Genomic DNA, 17,011 nt, shown 5'->3' with positions numbered 1-17,011 from the left:
AGATTTTTACCTTTGTTTTTTTCTGAGTTATAGTCCCCTTCCGCTTTCGTGTTTTTTTTTTTTTTTTTTTTTTTTTTTTTTTTTTTTTTTGGTAACACTTTCTTGATTACTATAGCTTTGTAGTGTCTTCAAATCAGGAAGTGCAAATATTCTAACTTACTCTTTTTCAAGATTGTTTTGGGTCTCTGAGTTTCTCGAATTTCCATAGAATTACAGTGTTAGCTTGCAAAAAACACAGCTGGGGTTTTGATAGGATTGTGTTGAATCTGTAGATCTATTTGGGAAGTATTGTTACCTTAATACTGTCTTATTCATGAGCATGGGATGTCTTTCCATTTATTAAGTTTTTCTTTAATTTCTTTCATCTTTTGTAGTTCTCAGTATATAGATCTTGTATTTCTTTTATTACTTTAAAAAATTTATTTCTAAGAATTTTATTTTTTGGTGGTATTGCAAATTGAATTTTTTAAAATTTCATTTCAGTTTAATTCATTATGCATAGATTTTTGTATACTAAATTTGTATTTCATGTAACTTATTTTTTTCTCTTAACTGTATGTTAGAGAAAGCTTTCAAATGGTTGGCTGTATGCACATCCATTTCATTCACTTAGTATATGTTTCTTGAACACCTACTGTATAGTGGACATTTTTTTCTAGATGTTGGTGGAGACAGCAGTGTATAAAATCCAGTCAGTCCTTTGCCTTATGGCACTGAGATACTAAAGAGCTCATAAAGATAGGTAAATATATGTTACATAGCGCTATGGAGAAAAAATAAGGGAAGTGGGATAGCAGTGTTTAGGTGAGAAGGATGATGGGAAATTTTAGGTAGGGTGGCTAGAGAAAACGTCACTGAAATTATGTCAGTGAAATGGTAATTTGAATGAAGACCTGAAGGAAATGAGAGAGCTAGCTATGTGGATATTTGGGAGAAGAACATTTCAGGCAGAGGGTGTAGTGAATAGGGAAACCCTAAAGTGAGAGTGCCTGATGTGTTTGAAGAACTTGAGGTGTGGCCAGTGTAGCTTTAGAAAAGTAAATGATGGGAAATAAAGAAGCAGAGAGATAATAGAGGGTACAGATACTTTGATCGTATTAAGCATTTGATTTTTACTATTAAGTGAGATGGGAAGCTATGGAGGTCTTTAAGCAGAGTAGTGAAAAAGTATATGTTTAGCAAGATCACTCTGGCTGCTGTGTTGAGCATAGACTGGAAAGGAGGAGACAGGCGGAATCAGCAGACCAGTTGTAGACTACTACTGTAGACTAGTAGTACAGATTAAGAGATGACTGAAATGGACAGAGAGGTCATAATGAGGGTGGTGAGAAGTGGTTGAATTCTTGATATATGTTGAAGTAGAGTCAATAGGATTTGGTGGTAGACGAGATGAAAGTGGGAAATAAAGGGAGGAGTAAAAAATGATGCCCAAGTTTTTTGACCAGAGCAACTGAGAGAATGGAGTCGGATAATTCTCTTAAATTACTGTATTAAGTCTATGCACCATTTCACATGTCCACTTGACTACAGGTAATTTTACCATATAAGCTTGGGAGGGGAAGAAGAGGAACAACAGAAAAGAGATAGGAAGAAAAAACATATTTTAAAATATAGTAAATTGAGCCTTAATGAACAATTGTCCTTAAGAAAACTGAGATAGAATACTATAAATCTGATGTGTTCTCTCAATCTTTAGAACTGAACTAGGAGTTAACTCTGAGAGTTCATGATATATTATGAAACTCTTTGCCTATTGTGGAAATTAGGTTGTTTTCAATTTTTGCTTTTGCAGATGATGATACTTGTTATTTTTTCTGTAAGGTAGATTTCTACAAATAAGATTTCAGGGCATTAGACTGTGTCAATCTAAAAATTTGATAGATTCTGCCAATTACCTTTTAAAAAATAATTTTAGCAAGTTTCATTTCTTAAATCAATATTAGGGACTGCTCATTTACCTTGTTTTATATATATATAAAATCTGTTTAAATTTTTATAAATAGCCTGTGCAATTGCCTGGTTGTTTTGGTCCATTTCTATTGTGTTCTTTGTTTTTTAAATTTGTAAGCATTCTTTGTGTATTATTTCTTTATTATAATTTGCAAATATTATCTCATTATTTGCCTTTAATTTTATAGTATCTAGTCACATGAAAATTTAAAGTTTTTATGTAAGCAAATCTATCCATCTTTTACGGCTTCTGGGTTTCAGCATGCCAACAAAGATGATATAAATATGATCTCATATATATATTACAAAAAGTTTTTAGAGGGGAGGGATGGTGGGGGGTGGGAAGCTGGGGAGAGATAGCAAGGGGAGAAATGCCAGATGTAGGTGATGGGAAGGAAGGCAGCAAATCACACTGCCACGTGTGTTCCTATGCAACAATTTTGCATGTTCTTCACATGTACCCCCAAACCTAAAATGCAATAAAATAAATAAATGGGAGAAAAAAAAAAGTTTTTAGAGATAGGATCTTGCTTTGTCACCCAGGCTGGAGCAGTTGTAGCTCCCTACAACCTCAAACTCCTGGGCTCAAGTGATCATCCTGCCTCATCTTCCCGAGTAGCTAAGATTACAGGCATGTGCCACCACAGCTAATTGGGTTTTTGTTTGTTTGTTTGTTGTTTTTGTAGAGAAGGTGTCTGTGTTGCCCAGACTGGTCTCAAACTTCTGGCCTCAAGCTATCCTCCCACATCAGCCTCCCAGAGTGCTGGGATTACAGGCATGAGCTACTATGCCTGACCAGTCTTTTATATTTTCTTCTGATACTTTTATGATTTTATTTTATAGACTTTAATTTATAAAGTTAGAGGTGAACAATCAGCATATTTTTCGATATGGTATGATATAGTTTAGATCTGGATTGCTTTTGTCATATGGTGTGGGAATTGTATCTACCTTTAATCATCTTGAACTTGGGTAGTGATTGTCTTGACCACTTAAGGCATCCTTTCTCCACCTAAAATGCCAGCTTTTCCTATATTAAGTTTAAACAAACTTTGATTAGAAAATCAAGTTTATTGAGATATAATTGATATACAATGAAACGCACCCATTTTAACTGTACTATTTTATTGATTTTGACAAATATATACACTATCACTGCTACTACAATCAAGCTGTAGAACAATTGAATTACCTCCAAAAAGTTCCTTCTTGTCGGTAGTCATTTCTCTCTCTTTGCCCCAGGCAACCACTAATCTGTTTATTAGTTTTCCCTACCCTAGAATTGCTCAGGTAACATATACTCTTCCATGTCTGGTTTATTTCACTTAGCATGTTTTTGAGATTCATCCCATTTGTGTTTGTCATGGATTTGTTTTTTAAATACAGTGTGGGTATACCACAGTTTGTTTATTCATTTTCTGGTGAACATTTATATTGTTTTCAGTTTTAGGCTGTTGTGAATAAAGGTACTGTTTTGTATGCATGTCTTTGTGTGAACATGTTTTCATTTTTCTAGGGTAAGTACCTTAAATTGGAATTATTGGGTCACGTGGTAAGTTTATGTTTAAATGTATAAGGGGAACTGCCAAATTATTTTCCAGATGATTATACAACTTTACATTCTGATCAGCAGTGTATGAGAGCTCCAGTTCTCCAAATACCAGCATTTGATGTTCTCAGTCTTTAATTGCAGACATTCTAAGAGGTGTGTAGTGGTATTCCATTGCAGTGATTTTTTTTCAATTGTGTAAAAATACACATAACATCAAATTTACCATTTTAACCATTTTTAAGTGTACAGTTCAGTGACATAAAGTACATTCACATTATTCATTATTGTGCAGCCATCACCGCTATCCGTCTCTGAAACTTTTTTATCCTCTGTCTGAAACTCTAGCCATTAAACAGTAACTCTTCATTGCCTACTCTCCCCAACTGCTACTTTCTATATGAATTTGACTCTTCCAGGTACTTCATATAAGTGGAATCATATGATTTTTGTCCTTTTGTGTCTGGCACATTTCATTTAATAATAATAATGTCCTATGTTAGGCCATTCTTGCGTTGCCTTAAATGAATATCTGAGACTGGGTAATTTAAAAAGAAAAGTTTATTTGGCTCCTGGGGCTGCAGGCTGTACAAACATGGCACCACCGTCTGCTCAGCTTCTGGGGCGCTCTCGTGGTGAGTTTACTCATGGTAGAAGGCAGAGGGGGAGCAGGCATGTCATATGGCGAGAGCAGAAACAAGAGAGAGGGTGGGAAAGTGGCACATCTTTTTAAACAACCAGATCTCATGAGAACTCACTCTCTATCCCAAGGACAGCACCAGGCTATGAGGGATTGCTCCCATGACCCAGTTACCTCCCACCAGGCCCCACCCCCAACTTTGGAGATTATATTTTAACATGAGAATTGGGGAAGACAAAAATTCAAACCATATCAGTCTTCCAAGTTCATTCATGTTGTGGCATGTATCCAAATTTGATTCTTTAAGGTTGAATAATATTTCACTGTGTACATTATATCACTTTTTAAAATTTATTTGTCGGTGACATTTGGGCTGTTTGAACCTTTTAACTATGTGAATGATGCTGCTATGAACATTGGTGTATAAATATCTGTTTGAGTCCTTGCTTTTAATTCTTTTGGTTACGTACTTAGGAATGGAGTTGCTGAGTCATGCCATACTGTTTTCCACAGTGACTGCACCATTTTACATTCTTACTGGCAGTAAATAGGGTTCCAATTTCTCCACATCTTTGCTAACACTTGGTAGTTTGTTTTTTTATTTAAAATAATTGCTTTTCTAATGGGTGTGAAAAGTCATTATGGTTTTAATTACATTTTCTTCATGACTACCATTGAGAAGTTTTCTTTTGTGTGTTTGTTCAGTATTTTGCACATTCTTTTCAGAATGTATGTTCTTTGTCAGATAAATCTATTTCTTCTGCATCTTTACTGATTTTTCTGTCCACTTATTAATTACCAAGAGAGGAATGTTGAAATCTTCAACTATAATTTTGAGTTTATCTTCCTTCTGTTCTATTTTTGTTTCATATGCTTTGAAGCAAAATCTGTGAAGTTGTCTCATTAGGTGTGTTCACATTTAGGACTGTTAGGCATCCTTGGTTAATTCATGCCTTTATCATTATGAAATGTCTCTGTTTATTTCTGGTAATGTTGCTTATCTAAAGTCTATTTTGGTATTAGTGTATCCACTCCTTATGATTAATTTTTGTATATTATATCTTTTTGCTGTCTTTTTATTTTCAACTTATTGATCATTTAATGTCTTTCTTTTAGTTGCATCTTGTTTTCAGACTGATTTTTACGATCTTTGGTTTTTAATTTGATTGTCTAAGTCTTATTTACATTTATTGCAGTTGGCAATAGAGTTGTGTTTAAGAAACTATTTGTTTTCTATTTGTCTAATCTTTTCCTCATTTTCTGCTTTCTTTTTGGTTAATGAACATTTGTTTGGAATATTGCATTGTCTCCATTTTTTTAGCTTGTCCCTGTTTTTCTTCCCAGTGGTAGTTCCAGGATTTATAATATGCACCTTTAACTTACCTCAGTCTACCTTTAAAAATATTATTTCTCTTAATGTATAAGAACTTTAGAATAGTATACATCCATTTACTGTTTTTGGTATTGTAATCTTATATTTATTTTATTTCTATATGTGTTATAGATTTCACAGTAGAGTTTGAAACTATTTCAAAGGCCAGTTGTCTTACAAAGAAACTTAGCAATAACATTCCTTTATATTTACCCTCATATTTACCATTTTCATTTCTTTTCCTTTGTGGAGATACAAGTTTCTTGTTGGTGTTATTTTCCTTCTACTTGAAAAAATTTCTTAAACATTTCTGAAGTGTGGGTCTACTGGCTGCAAAATCTTTCAGCTTTTATTTGTATGGAAATGTCTTTATTTCACTCAACATTTTATTGTAAAATTTTTCAAATCACACAGGCTTTAAAATAATTGTAGAATGTAATTTCACAATTAAGATTTTGTTATATTTGTTTCTGTCTTCTATCTTGTCTATTTATCCATCTTCTCTTCTTCTAGTGTCGTCTTTTATGCTTTTCAAAGTAAGTTGCAGATGTTAGCGTACCACACCCTTAACTTCAGCATATATATATACTAAAACTTAGTAGTTTAGTATTTTTAACTAGAATTTACTGTGCTATTCCAGTTATTTATTGCTGTGAAATAAATTGCCCCAAACTTAGTGACTTAAATATTAGCAATGATTTATTTTGCTCATGAATCTCGTTTGGTCAGGGATTGGCAAGGAGAGCTTGTCTTTGGCAATACATTATAACAACTGTTTATGTAGCATTTACATTGTATTTGGTACTATTAAGTAGGCTAGAGATGGTTTAACATATTTGAAGATGCATGTAGGTTATAGGCGAATACTGTGCCATTTTATGTAAGGGACTCGAAGCATCCTTGGATTTTGGTATCCATGGGAGTCCTGGAACCAGTCCTCTGTAGATAGTTGTGGTATTACTGTAGTCTTTGGATTGAAAGAGTCACAGATTTCACTCAAGATTCAAGCAGAAGGGCCATAGACTCCGCCACCTGATGGAAAAAAATGACAATGTTACATTGTTAAGAAGAGCATGTGGAATGGTTTCTGTTGTGATGACTTTGTAAAATACAGTTGACCACATATACCATTTCATGATCTGTGACAAATGTATACACCTTTGCCAGAAATTCCTATCAGGGTATAGAACTTACACCTTTTCCTAGTTATTCCTGCCCTCTGCACCACCTCCAGAACCTATCATTGTTCAGATTGTTTTCATCTTACTTTAGCTTTCTTAGAACTTCGTGTAAGCAGAGTAGTACAATACTTACATGTAGTAAAAAGCTTTCTTTTTACTCAGCATAATGTTTTTGAGATTCATCCATATTGTTGCATGTTTCAGTGGTTTGTGACTTCATCTATTAAGGGACACCTGGGCTGTTTTCAGTTCCTTGCTATTATAAATAAAGGTACAATGACCATTTGTGTGAAAACAGTCTCTATATAGACATATATGTTTCTTTTCTCTTGGTTAAATTTTTTCTTTTTAAAAAACAAATTTTAGCATTTGTTTTGATTAGAAGTCTGGCTATACAGTCATGTGCCACATAATGACATTTCATTCAACAAGAGATCACAGATTACAGTAGTCACTTAAGATTATACCACTGTATTTTCACTGTACCTTTTCTAGGTTTAGATATATACTTCACTGTGTTACAGTTATCTACAGAATTCAGTACAACATTCTGTACAGGTTTATAACCTAGGAGCACCTGGGCTATACCATATACCCTAGGTCTGTAGTAAGCTGTACTGTCTAGATTTGTGTAAGTACATTCTATGATGTTTGCACAATGACAGAATCACCTAATGATGCCGCCTAATGATAACATTTCTCAGAATGTATTCCTGTTGCTAATGCTAAGGATGCATAACACTACTTATCTTTTCTTCCTTATGCTAAGTCTTTTTTCCCTGGCTACTTTTAAGATTTTTTCCTTGTCACTTTTCATTTTTCATGATTACCATGCTGAGGGTTCTTCAGGCTTGTTGTTTTTTGGGGGTTTTTTTGCCCTTTTGAATTTGTATATTTATGTTATGGTTTTCCTTAACTTTGGAAGATTGTTGTCATTATTTCTTCTATATATATATTTTTAATCACCTCTACTCTTACACCATTTCCACTTTTTCTGGGACTCCAGTTACACATATGTTAGACCATTTGGTGTTTTCCACAGGTCATTAACATCATATTTGTTATTTTTCGGTCGTTTTATTTCTGTGTGCTTCAGGTGGTTTTGTCTTCTGTTATACTGTTTTTGCTCCTGCCATGTTAAATAATTTCAGCTTTTTTGCTTTGTATTTTTAGAAGTTCCATTTGATTAATTTTCATCTTTATTCATGTATTTTTTGAATTCTTGAGCACATTTGTAATAGCTATTTGAAAATTTTACTTATTGATTCCATGAATTTTTTTACTTCTGAATTTGTTTGTTGATTTTTCTCTTGCTTGTGGGTTGTGTTTTCCTTTTTTTTTTTTTTTTTTTAAACATATTTAATGATTTTTAAAAATTGGTTGCTGGACGTTGTAATATTTTGTTGTTGAGTGACTAGCTTTTGTTTCCTTTTATAGTGTTTTGTTTTGAAGCCAGCTAAATAATTTGCGGGTAAGTTTTATTCCTTCAGGGCTTCAGTGGAGTTTGTCTAAAGAAGGCTTTGCTTTAATGGTAGTAGCTCCTACCTAAGGCATGATCCTTCCGAGTCTTTATTAATGCTCCCAGTGTCACCGTGTTCTCTTCACTCAGGTTACAGGGAATTTAGCAGTCTTCCAGATCTTTATAAGTTTTGGGAATACTGCAGCTCATTGCTTCTCTTTCCCTACCTTCATGGAGTCACTTACCTTACTTATGTACAGTTAGTACATAGCATTAGACTCCCATTGCCATTAGACTCCCAAATAGATTTCTGAAGGCCTTTCTCTGCCCCGTCAGACAAGCACCCCTCTTGTCTGGCATTTGTCTTATAAATTTTACCCACTTCATTGACTGCAGGTTGGAAATTACCTCCAGACAGACATCCAAGCAGTGGATGGCTTACCTCCTTTGTTTTTGTCCTTTCATGGATTATAGTCTTGTGCTGCCTATTATCCAGGGTCTGAAAATTGTTTGAGAAGAAGCAACTGTCAGATTTTTGGAAATTACTCTGGACTTAACTTTCTGTCGTGCTTACCTGTTTAATGCTAATACCATATCAAGTTTTTATTTTTATTTTTTTAAGGAGAATCTTTTAAATATACATACAGAAGAGTGCACTTCTAAGTGTATAGCTTGTTGCACTTTCACACACTGAGTACATATGTTTAGGTGGCATTTAGATCAAGAAACAACATCAGTAGCTTTTCTGTAGCCCCTAGTGCTCTGTGTTACTACCCCTTCCATGTGTAAACCACTGTCCTGACTTCTCATAGCATAGATTAGATTTGCCTGTTTTCATCTTTTATCTCACTAGAATCAAGCACATTCAGTTGTGTCTGATTTCCTTTAATGTATTCGTGAGATTTATCCAGATTGTTGGCTGTAATAATTGATTGTTTATGATTGTCATTTTATAGTATTCCATTTTAAGAATATACTACAGTTTAATCTGTTGATGGACATTTAGTCATTTTTGGTTTGGAACTGTTAAGAATATTGCTGCTGCTCTCAACACTTCAGTGATTGTTGTCTTGTGAATATATGTGCTTATTTCTGTTTGATGTATACTTAGGAGTGAAATTTTTAAGTCATAGGGTATGTATATATTTTAGTGTATACTGTCAGTTTTCGAAGGTGTTGTGATTTCGATGACAGCTAGTGCTCGACTTACGACCACGATTGGGTCCAACAGACCGGCACGATTTGGTCATAAGTTAAGTAGGCTATATGCATGCGGAGATGGTAGTGCTGCCGGAAACTGGTCCGCATTGTCGTACACCCAGCTGGGCAACGTTTGCACTGCCAGACGCGGAGCAGTCGTGGCTAGCGATTGTGGTCGTAAAGTCGAATGGTCATAAGTTGCATAGGTCGTAAGTCGATCAATACCTGTATACCATTTAAGTTAATATATTATGTTTTAATATCTGGTAGAGAAAGGGACATTATTAGAAATTTTTTTTTAGTTATATATTTAGTCTTTGAAATAAAATTTTCTTAAATTGGCATTTACTTATATTTGTGTTGATTTAGGAAGAAGTGATATCTTTGTTCATCTATGAGTCACATTTGGAACTAGCTCAAGATCTTTTGTCAGCCCATGGGTCTTGATTCTCTCTCTCTTTTTTTTTTTTTTTTTTTTGTAGAGGGGTATGGTGTGAAGAAAAGATAGTCACATTATGAAAATTAAAATGTGGAAGAGATGATCCCTACTATCAATCAGCTTACAACTAGAGGCACTAACAAATGTATACAGATAGCTGTAATGTAAGATATAAGTATAAGGTAGAAATTAATAAATATTTTATGGTATTAAGAATATATTAATAAGACCTGAAGGAGATGGTGGTTATATACAAGAGGTTAGATAACCCTGTGAGATACAGTCTTTAGAATGAGGCCAGTTTTTAACATGGCATGATAGGTGGATGGGGGATAGACGTTAGTAATGAACAGAGGACCATTTCTGAGTGAAGTCTCCTCAGAAGCAAATGCATTGAAGTCGGAAACACAGTTATCCATTATATAATAGCCAGTAGTCTAGTGATGAGACTAGATCTTGTACCTGATGATAATGTCATACAGTGGGCAGCAGTGCTTGGTTGGCTGGGGTCAAGGCCACGAGGCAAGGGCCTCAAGGAAAATGTGAAGGAGTTAGGAATTTATTCTGCTGACATAAGAAAGCATTAAAGCTTTCGAATATAGAATAATATGTCCAACTTTGAGTTCTCAGGAAGATAATTCTAGCAGCAAACTCAAGGATAAAGACAAAAGGAAACCAGATGAAATAATGGGGCACTGTAGTGGGACAGTGTTGGTAAGTTTGGGGAAAAAAGAAGTAAGATATTTCTAAGGAAATTTTTAAGGTTTGAATATAAATTAGAAGGGAGGTACAAGGTAATGAGCACGGTTTTTAGAATCAAATTTGGGTTTGAATTTTAATTTTGCATGTACTAAAGGACTGAAAGCAAGTCCCCCAAGAGAAAAATGTTCTCCTTTGTAAGGTGCTTATTCTATTTTCAAACATTTTCAAGCACTGGAAGTATAAAAACAAATGATACACATATTCTTTTGAAGTTTGGTCTAGTCTGGCAGGTTTTGACCAAATTGTGTGGAGTCTCTGACGTGATTGGGAGATTTTGTTTTATTCTGGAAGTAACTAAAAGCCATCAAAAAAGACTAGGGAATAGTGTGGCAATGAAGAAATGTAGGGGAATTTCTGAGGATGAATTGGTAGCAATTGGTAAACAATTTGATATACTGGGAAAGAGAGACTCTTTAGAATATGACTGAGAAATTTTCTAATTTGACCAGCTGGACTGACAGTGCTACCATTACCTCACAGGATTTTTCTTAGTGTGTCTTAAAAATCTTTCTTGTCCCTCATAAAGAATGGCTTTCCTTTTCTTCAGACTAAGTCAGGACTTTTTATTATAATACACACTTACCACTCCCTGTATTTCTCCATCGAGACTGCACTGTAATTGCATAATTAATTGTGGTTTTTATTTGTGCCCATTTCTCTCACCACATGAAGACAAGAAATTATGTCTAGTTTTTCTACCACTGCATCTTCATCCGCCTAGTAGGTAGGCACTCAAAATCTGGTAGACAATTTTCAAATGAATGATTATGAAGAAATTGAAGGCTGAAGGAATATCACCCTACATGGGAGAGAAAGTAATGAATGGCACCACATTTTTCAGTTCGTCACTAGGACAGTGAGATTAGGCAGAGTGAGTTTTTTTGGAAAATAACTGAGTTTGATTTTAGATATGCTTAATGTAGACGCTAATGAGACATCCAAAGGGACGTGTACCATTGGCAATTGGTAGCTGCAGGCATACCGTGCCAGAAGTAAGAGCTTAAAGACAGAGTAAGGAGTTTGTAAGTATAGAGGTGATATGGTGGGAATGGATGGCATTGCACAGAGATTGGGTTTAGGTTAAGAAAAGTGGCTATTGACAGAAACTTGGAGATAGGCCACGTATGAGAGGTAGGAAGATGAACTAGCAGAAGACCTTGTTGCCTTTAGAGAGATGGAAGAAAATGAGTGGATACAACATTAGGGAAGCCAGAGGAGAGGAGGAGTCGTTAGCAGACTTAACAGCTACAAAAATTAAGTGGGATTAAGGGGCCAGAGCATTGGGAATATACGGAAATGATGGAAACTTTTCTAGGAAAAATTTCACTAGGTAGAAAATAGCAGCTGAGCTAGTGGTTTTCACATTTTTTTTTTTGGCAGAAAAAGGATAAAGAAATGATACTCTGAGGAGTTAATGGAGTTGAGGAAATTATGTTGCAAGTATTATTTGAAAGCAGTACTGTATTTAAAACTTTTTAAGTCTTAACTGCAGAATGGACTGGAATGAGGAGAGCTTAAAGGCAGGAAGACTTTGGGAAATTGCTGGAGTAGTCCTTCTTTGGTTGTGAAATGTGTAAATGGACAAAACATAGACAGTTCTAATAAGTAGCATTAAACATAAATATAAGACACCATAAATGGTGCAAAGAACAGACGTGTTGGATGTTATAATAAAAAGTGATAGAAAAAAACAGTTTATGAAATCAAGTTTTGAAATAGGTTTAGAAGGAGGTGAAGGAGAGATGGCTATGCCAGTCATATTCATAATAATGTATGTAATACGTGTGTGTCAAGGAGAGATGATTAGTTGGTGACATGACCTGTCTTAAGAATGAAATAGAAATGAATAAAGTGAAAATTTTAGGCAGAGAGACGTAGACTGACTTAGGCATTTCTTACTAGATTATACTTATTTATAAGATTATTAGACTGAGCCCTCTGTTGAAAAGATAACTGTGTCTGGTATTAGGATTCTTAAGGTTAAATTGACAAGTGAGTGTGCATAATATTTGTAGTGCTTACAGCTTTTGTTACTTATCCTGTATTTTATAGATTTGGTATGTTTCCTCTATGAATATGTGTTCCTAATTCATAATTTGGAAGGCAGGGCTTCTTAGAATGGAATCTGTATGTCATGTGAAGTGTATGTTAAAATGCAAATTCATTTCTGCATTCTTGGGTGGGTCTGAAAAAAAATTTTTTTTAAATCATAAACCCCCACCTCATGCACTGAATGAGAATCTTTGCGGGTAGAGCCCAACTAGTTTTTAGATTTCCCCAGGTAATTCTATTACAGGCTGAAGTTTGAAACTCCGTCTCTAAAACCTTAAAAGTTGGTTGATTTCATTTAAAAATGTTTATATGCAGTGTATTCATTGTCTACCATCCATCTCTAGGACACTGGATAGGCTTCTTATCTTTGAGATTTGGTTTTTTAATATATAATGCAGTACATTAAAGGACTTTATTTCTGTTCCATTGAGGAATGTTCTGATTGTATATAAACAAGTTAAGAATTTAGAGTGATAATTTAGGAGCTTGCTTTAAGCTTCAGGATTTGTTTTTTTAAGAGTTAAGTTTTGATATATGTTAAGTGGTTGATTTAATAAATTATAATTATCATAGTGATATTGAAGTTCTGTTTTGTGCCAGGTAGGCATTATGCTGTAACTTTTTAATGCATTTTCTCTACTATAGCAACCTGACGCTGGAGACTCAGGGTCAAAGGGTCTGCCCAAGACTGCTACTCTAGAAAATAGTGGATAGATGCCCAGATTTGTATCTAACACAGCTAATGCTTAGCATATAGAATTTAATTAAAAACAAGATTGATATAGGTATTTGAAGGGGTTAGGGGGGTATAGTCAAATAGTTTTCAAATATGTTTAGCCCTGTTGGAGGCAGGATAAAGAAATAAAAGGCACTAAGCTTTGTGGATGAATATGGGAAATACAGCTTTGCTTGCTGAAAGCACTCAGGCCGTAGGGCCTGCCTAACTATGCTTCCCTCATCCTGGCAACAGCAATAGGGTAATTGTTTCTTGATAAGTTTTTCGATGTTCATTATTATTACAGAAAATAAATTTGCTTTTATAATCTTTAGTACTTTTTTTTTTTTTTTGAAAGTTTATCCAGTTGTTTATGTAAAAAGAATTGAGTGAGGTGTTTTATATTTTAGGTTAAAAATCTGTAAGAGCCTGATTTTAGAATTCACCAGCTCCACAGAAGTTTGGCGAAATATGGTATGTTTTCGTTTTACTTTTTGGAATTCATATTGCATGTATATCTTAATGTCACAATAATGACAGATGTGTTCAGCAAATTTGGGCACCTGCCATTTTTAAAGCATTGTGTCAGGTGCTCACCAACTACTCTTCCAAGACTGTATGTGGGACTCACATAGGGTGCTGAAAAAATTTATTAAGAGATTAGTGTGCTGTGAGATGTAAAATAATGTGCATAAAAAGATTGAGAGGGCAGGTTTGGGTGTTGGGCTAGGAATATTAATAATTTTTTTTTTTTTTTTTTGGTGACAGAGTCTTCCTCTGTTGCCCAGGCTGGAGTGCAGTGGCACCTTCTTGGCTCACTGCAACTTCCATCTTCCGGGTTCAAACAGTTCTCATGCCTTAGCCTCCTGGGTAGCTGGGATTATAGGCATGTGCCACCACACCTGACTAATTTTTTATGTTTTTAGTAGGGATGTGGTTTCACCATGTTGGCCAGGCTGGTCTCAAACTTCTGGCTTCAAGTGATCCACCCACCTTTGCCTCCCAAAGTGCTGAGATTACAAGTGTGAGCCACCATGCCTGGCCATTTGTGAGCATATTATATGTCAGGCACTGTTCTGAGATATTTTAGATGTTAGCTTGTTCATCCCTGACAGCTCTGTAATAGGTGCTATTCTCCTAGTTCTACCTATCTACCTATAAGGAAACTGAGACACGGAGAGGTTAAATAACTTGCCCAAGATTTCTCAGCTCATAAATGACCAGAAACAGAAATCCAGCCTGACTTTGGAGCCTTTTGAGCATCAGACCTCATAACAGAGGGGACTGGAAGAAAGGACTTGACTCAGTAGTTTCCCAAATACATACAGCTCTTTAATTACATTGAGATCAGTTAGTCAATTAAAAGGTATTTTAACTTCATTATTTTTTGTGTATACAAGATGGGAAGTTAGACTTGTTTCAGTCTTCTAATTCCACATACCATTAATCTCATGAGAACCCAAGGGGAAGCTGTATCATGAACTCATTGTTCATTTTAGGGGTGGTGGTGGTTCCCATATAATCTTAGCCATGTCTAGGTTCTTATTAGGAGATGTATAGTTATGATAGGAATATCTGGGAGACTGCATTATTTCTTACAGATACTATAAATCCCATTTATTGGAAACCCCTGTTATTATTTTTATATATTCAGGCCAATCCTTACCTAATCTGTATTTTGAAGCCCTACGTTCATAACTGCATAGGTATGGGCTCAAACATTCATGTTTTATCCATTGGTGTTCGCAGATACCTTGCTGTTTTATATCAGGTTCTGAATCCACACTGGTAACCACCCTATGCTTGCCTGTGCTGCTTTGAGGATGTTAACTATGAAGTCTTTTTTTCCTCCTAATTTCCTCATCTTTTCATAGTACGCCTCAGATTTGGCCTGGATAGGGGAATCATGAGGAAGGAACTAGTTACACAAAATAATCGTTTGATACTGGGATATTTCAGAGGTATGGTATCTTTGCCAGAACTACGGTGTGAGTAAAGAGGTCTGCTACATTTTAACTGTGACAGTCAGAAAAGTTCAGCTAAGACCATGTAAGGGGTTAAAAATCAGCTAAGTCCATGTAAGGGGTTAAAAAGATACTTGGTTGAAGGAGGAGGATATGCTTTCATCTTTTGCCATACTCTCATGAAATTAAGTCTTAGTATATTTATGGCTAAGAAAGAGTAGAACATATTTTCATGCAGCACTTAAGGGGTTTTGGCTGATGTTAAATGACTCTACGTGAATAATAGAATTAGTAGGACTAGACTTTGGTGTATTTATGTATGTGTGTGTGTTTATGTGTATGTATATAACTATTCCGTTTTAAGCATTTGCCAACTTGGCGACTGATTTCTCTATCAGCTTTTAAGAATCTTTTCACTAAATTAGTCCCCATTTAAACTGTTGGCCATATTTGAAAGATCTCAATCTATGTTTTAAATGTTTACTCATTTATATATACTTAAATCTTGAAAGCCAGTATAGCAAAACTAAGCCACAACAAAACAAAACAAAAATTGATCCCTTGATAGGAAGTCAGTATATTTGGGTTTTTGTCATTTCTTCAACACGAGTTCCAAAATCTTGGGCAAGTCAGTTAATCGCTCAGAGGCTGCTTAAGTTTTTGTTGGTTTGTTTTTTTACTCTATTATCTGTCTTGATTAGGTAAAGCCAAAGTTGTTGTAAGACTCATGGTACTATTGACCAAAATGCTTCATAAAATATAACATTACACAAAGGTACAAGGTTTCTCAAATGAGGAGATCATTTAAGAAAAACAAAATGCTGGCAAGTAATCCTTAAAAACTTTTCAATAATAATTACTCTTCTGTTGAATTTTGCATTGACACCTAATTTGAAGCTTTGAAGATTATTTTTTGAACAATGAATTGGATTTATATATTAAAGTGTTCTAACCAAAGGTTTGTTTAATTTATTAGAGTTATTAAGCCTACGCTCAGATCAAGGTAGCAGCTAGACTGGTGTGACAACCTGTTTTTAATCAGTGACTCAAAGCTGTGATCACCCTGATGTCACCGAATGGCCACAGCTTGTAAAAGGTAATTTTGAATTATTTTACAGCCTTTAAAAGGCTGTCATTGTAAATTGAAATACATACTGTAAAAATGAAGACAATGTATAGTTGGCAGGAATACTGCTAAGAATTGTGGGCCTGAGAGTTGACCTACTTCATTTAATCTCCTTAAAATATATCAGTGCTTTTTTTTTAATTGTTGTTATTAAAAATATCAGTAGCCACTATCAAAGGCCTATCTGTATGGATAAACAGGAAAGTATTTCTCAAAAAACCTCAAAGTTTTAAACAAACTTTATTAGAAACATAGAAAACATGAAAAATTTCTTGATATGTATTTTAAATAGTATGCCTTTTATGTGGTGAACGTTTTAACTAAACATTTCTCTAGAAGTTTTTATAACATTAATAAAACTAGTATACTTTTCTCTCCTAGAGAGTTACAGTGGAGGTAAAAGGAGTGGCTTGCAGAATGGAGAAGCTGCACCAGTGTTATTGGAAGTGAGCCACCATTTGAATTTGCTAGCTCATGCTGCAGTATTCAGATTAGTGGGCGTTTTATGATCATATTTTCTGCGATCCAAATCAAGACCTAAAATTGAGACTCTTCTAAGATTTATTTTTTTATTATCTAATGTTACTTGGTTATTGTTTTAG

At 34.9% G+C, this 17,011-nt stretch overlaps 1 protein-coding gene and 1 long non-coding RNA gene across 5 annotated transcripts in view; one reads left to right on the top strand and one right to left on the bottom strand.

The window, feature by feature from the left end:
* Window positions 1–17,011, top strand: part of UBE3A (ubiquitin protein ligase E3A) — a 96,760-nt gene that overhangs the window by 16,466 nt on the left and 63,283 nt on the right. Inside the window, exons 2-3 of one of the 4 annotated variants that reach the window (XM_032260046.1) lie at window positions 13,730–13,793; window positions 16,260–16,379. The exons of 1 other annotated variant lie outside the window; for it this stretch is intronic. In XM_032260046.1, the coding sequence (XP_032115937.1) occupies window positions 16,360–16,379 (20 nt within the window). In that variant the 5' untranslated portion in view covers window positions 13,730–13,793; window positions 16,260–16,359. Of the gene's footprint in view, window positions 1–13,729; window positions 13,794–16,259; window positions 16,380–16,790; window positions 16,856–17,011 lie in introns of those variants that run through there. 2 more of the 4 variants (XM_032260045.1, XM_032260048.1) reach the window with 2 other exon arrangements.
* On the bottom strand, window positions 6,193–15,207 carry LOC116537744. The gene is made up of 4 exons (XR_004263302.1): window positions 15,073–15,207; window positions 8,594–8,650; window positions 6,826–6,948; window positions 6,193–6,543 (listed from the first exon to the last, which is right to left on the bottom strand). It is a non-coding gene; the product is annotated as an uncharacterized LOC116537744 (long non-coding RNA).

Source organism: Sapajus apella, unplaced genomic scaffold (genome assembly GCF_009761245.1).
Source record: "Sapajus apella isolate SASKATOON/1434 unplaced genomic scaffold, GSC_monkey_1.0 scaffold113, whole genome shotgun sequence".
Lineage (NCBI taxonomy): Eukaryota > Metazoa > Chordata > Mammalia > Primates > Cebidae > Sapajus > Sapajus apella.
Note: the sequence above shows the minus strand (reverse complement) of the source record. Positions and strands in the feature narration are given on the sequence as shown.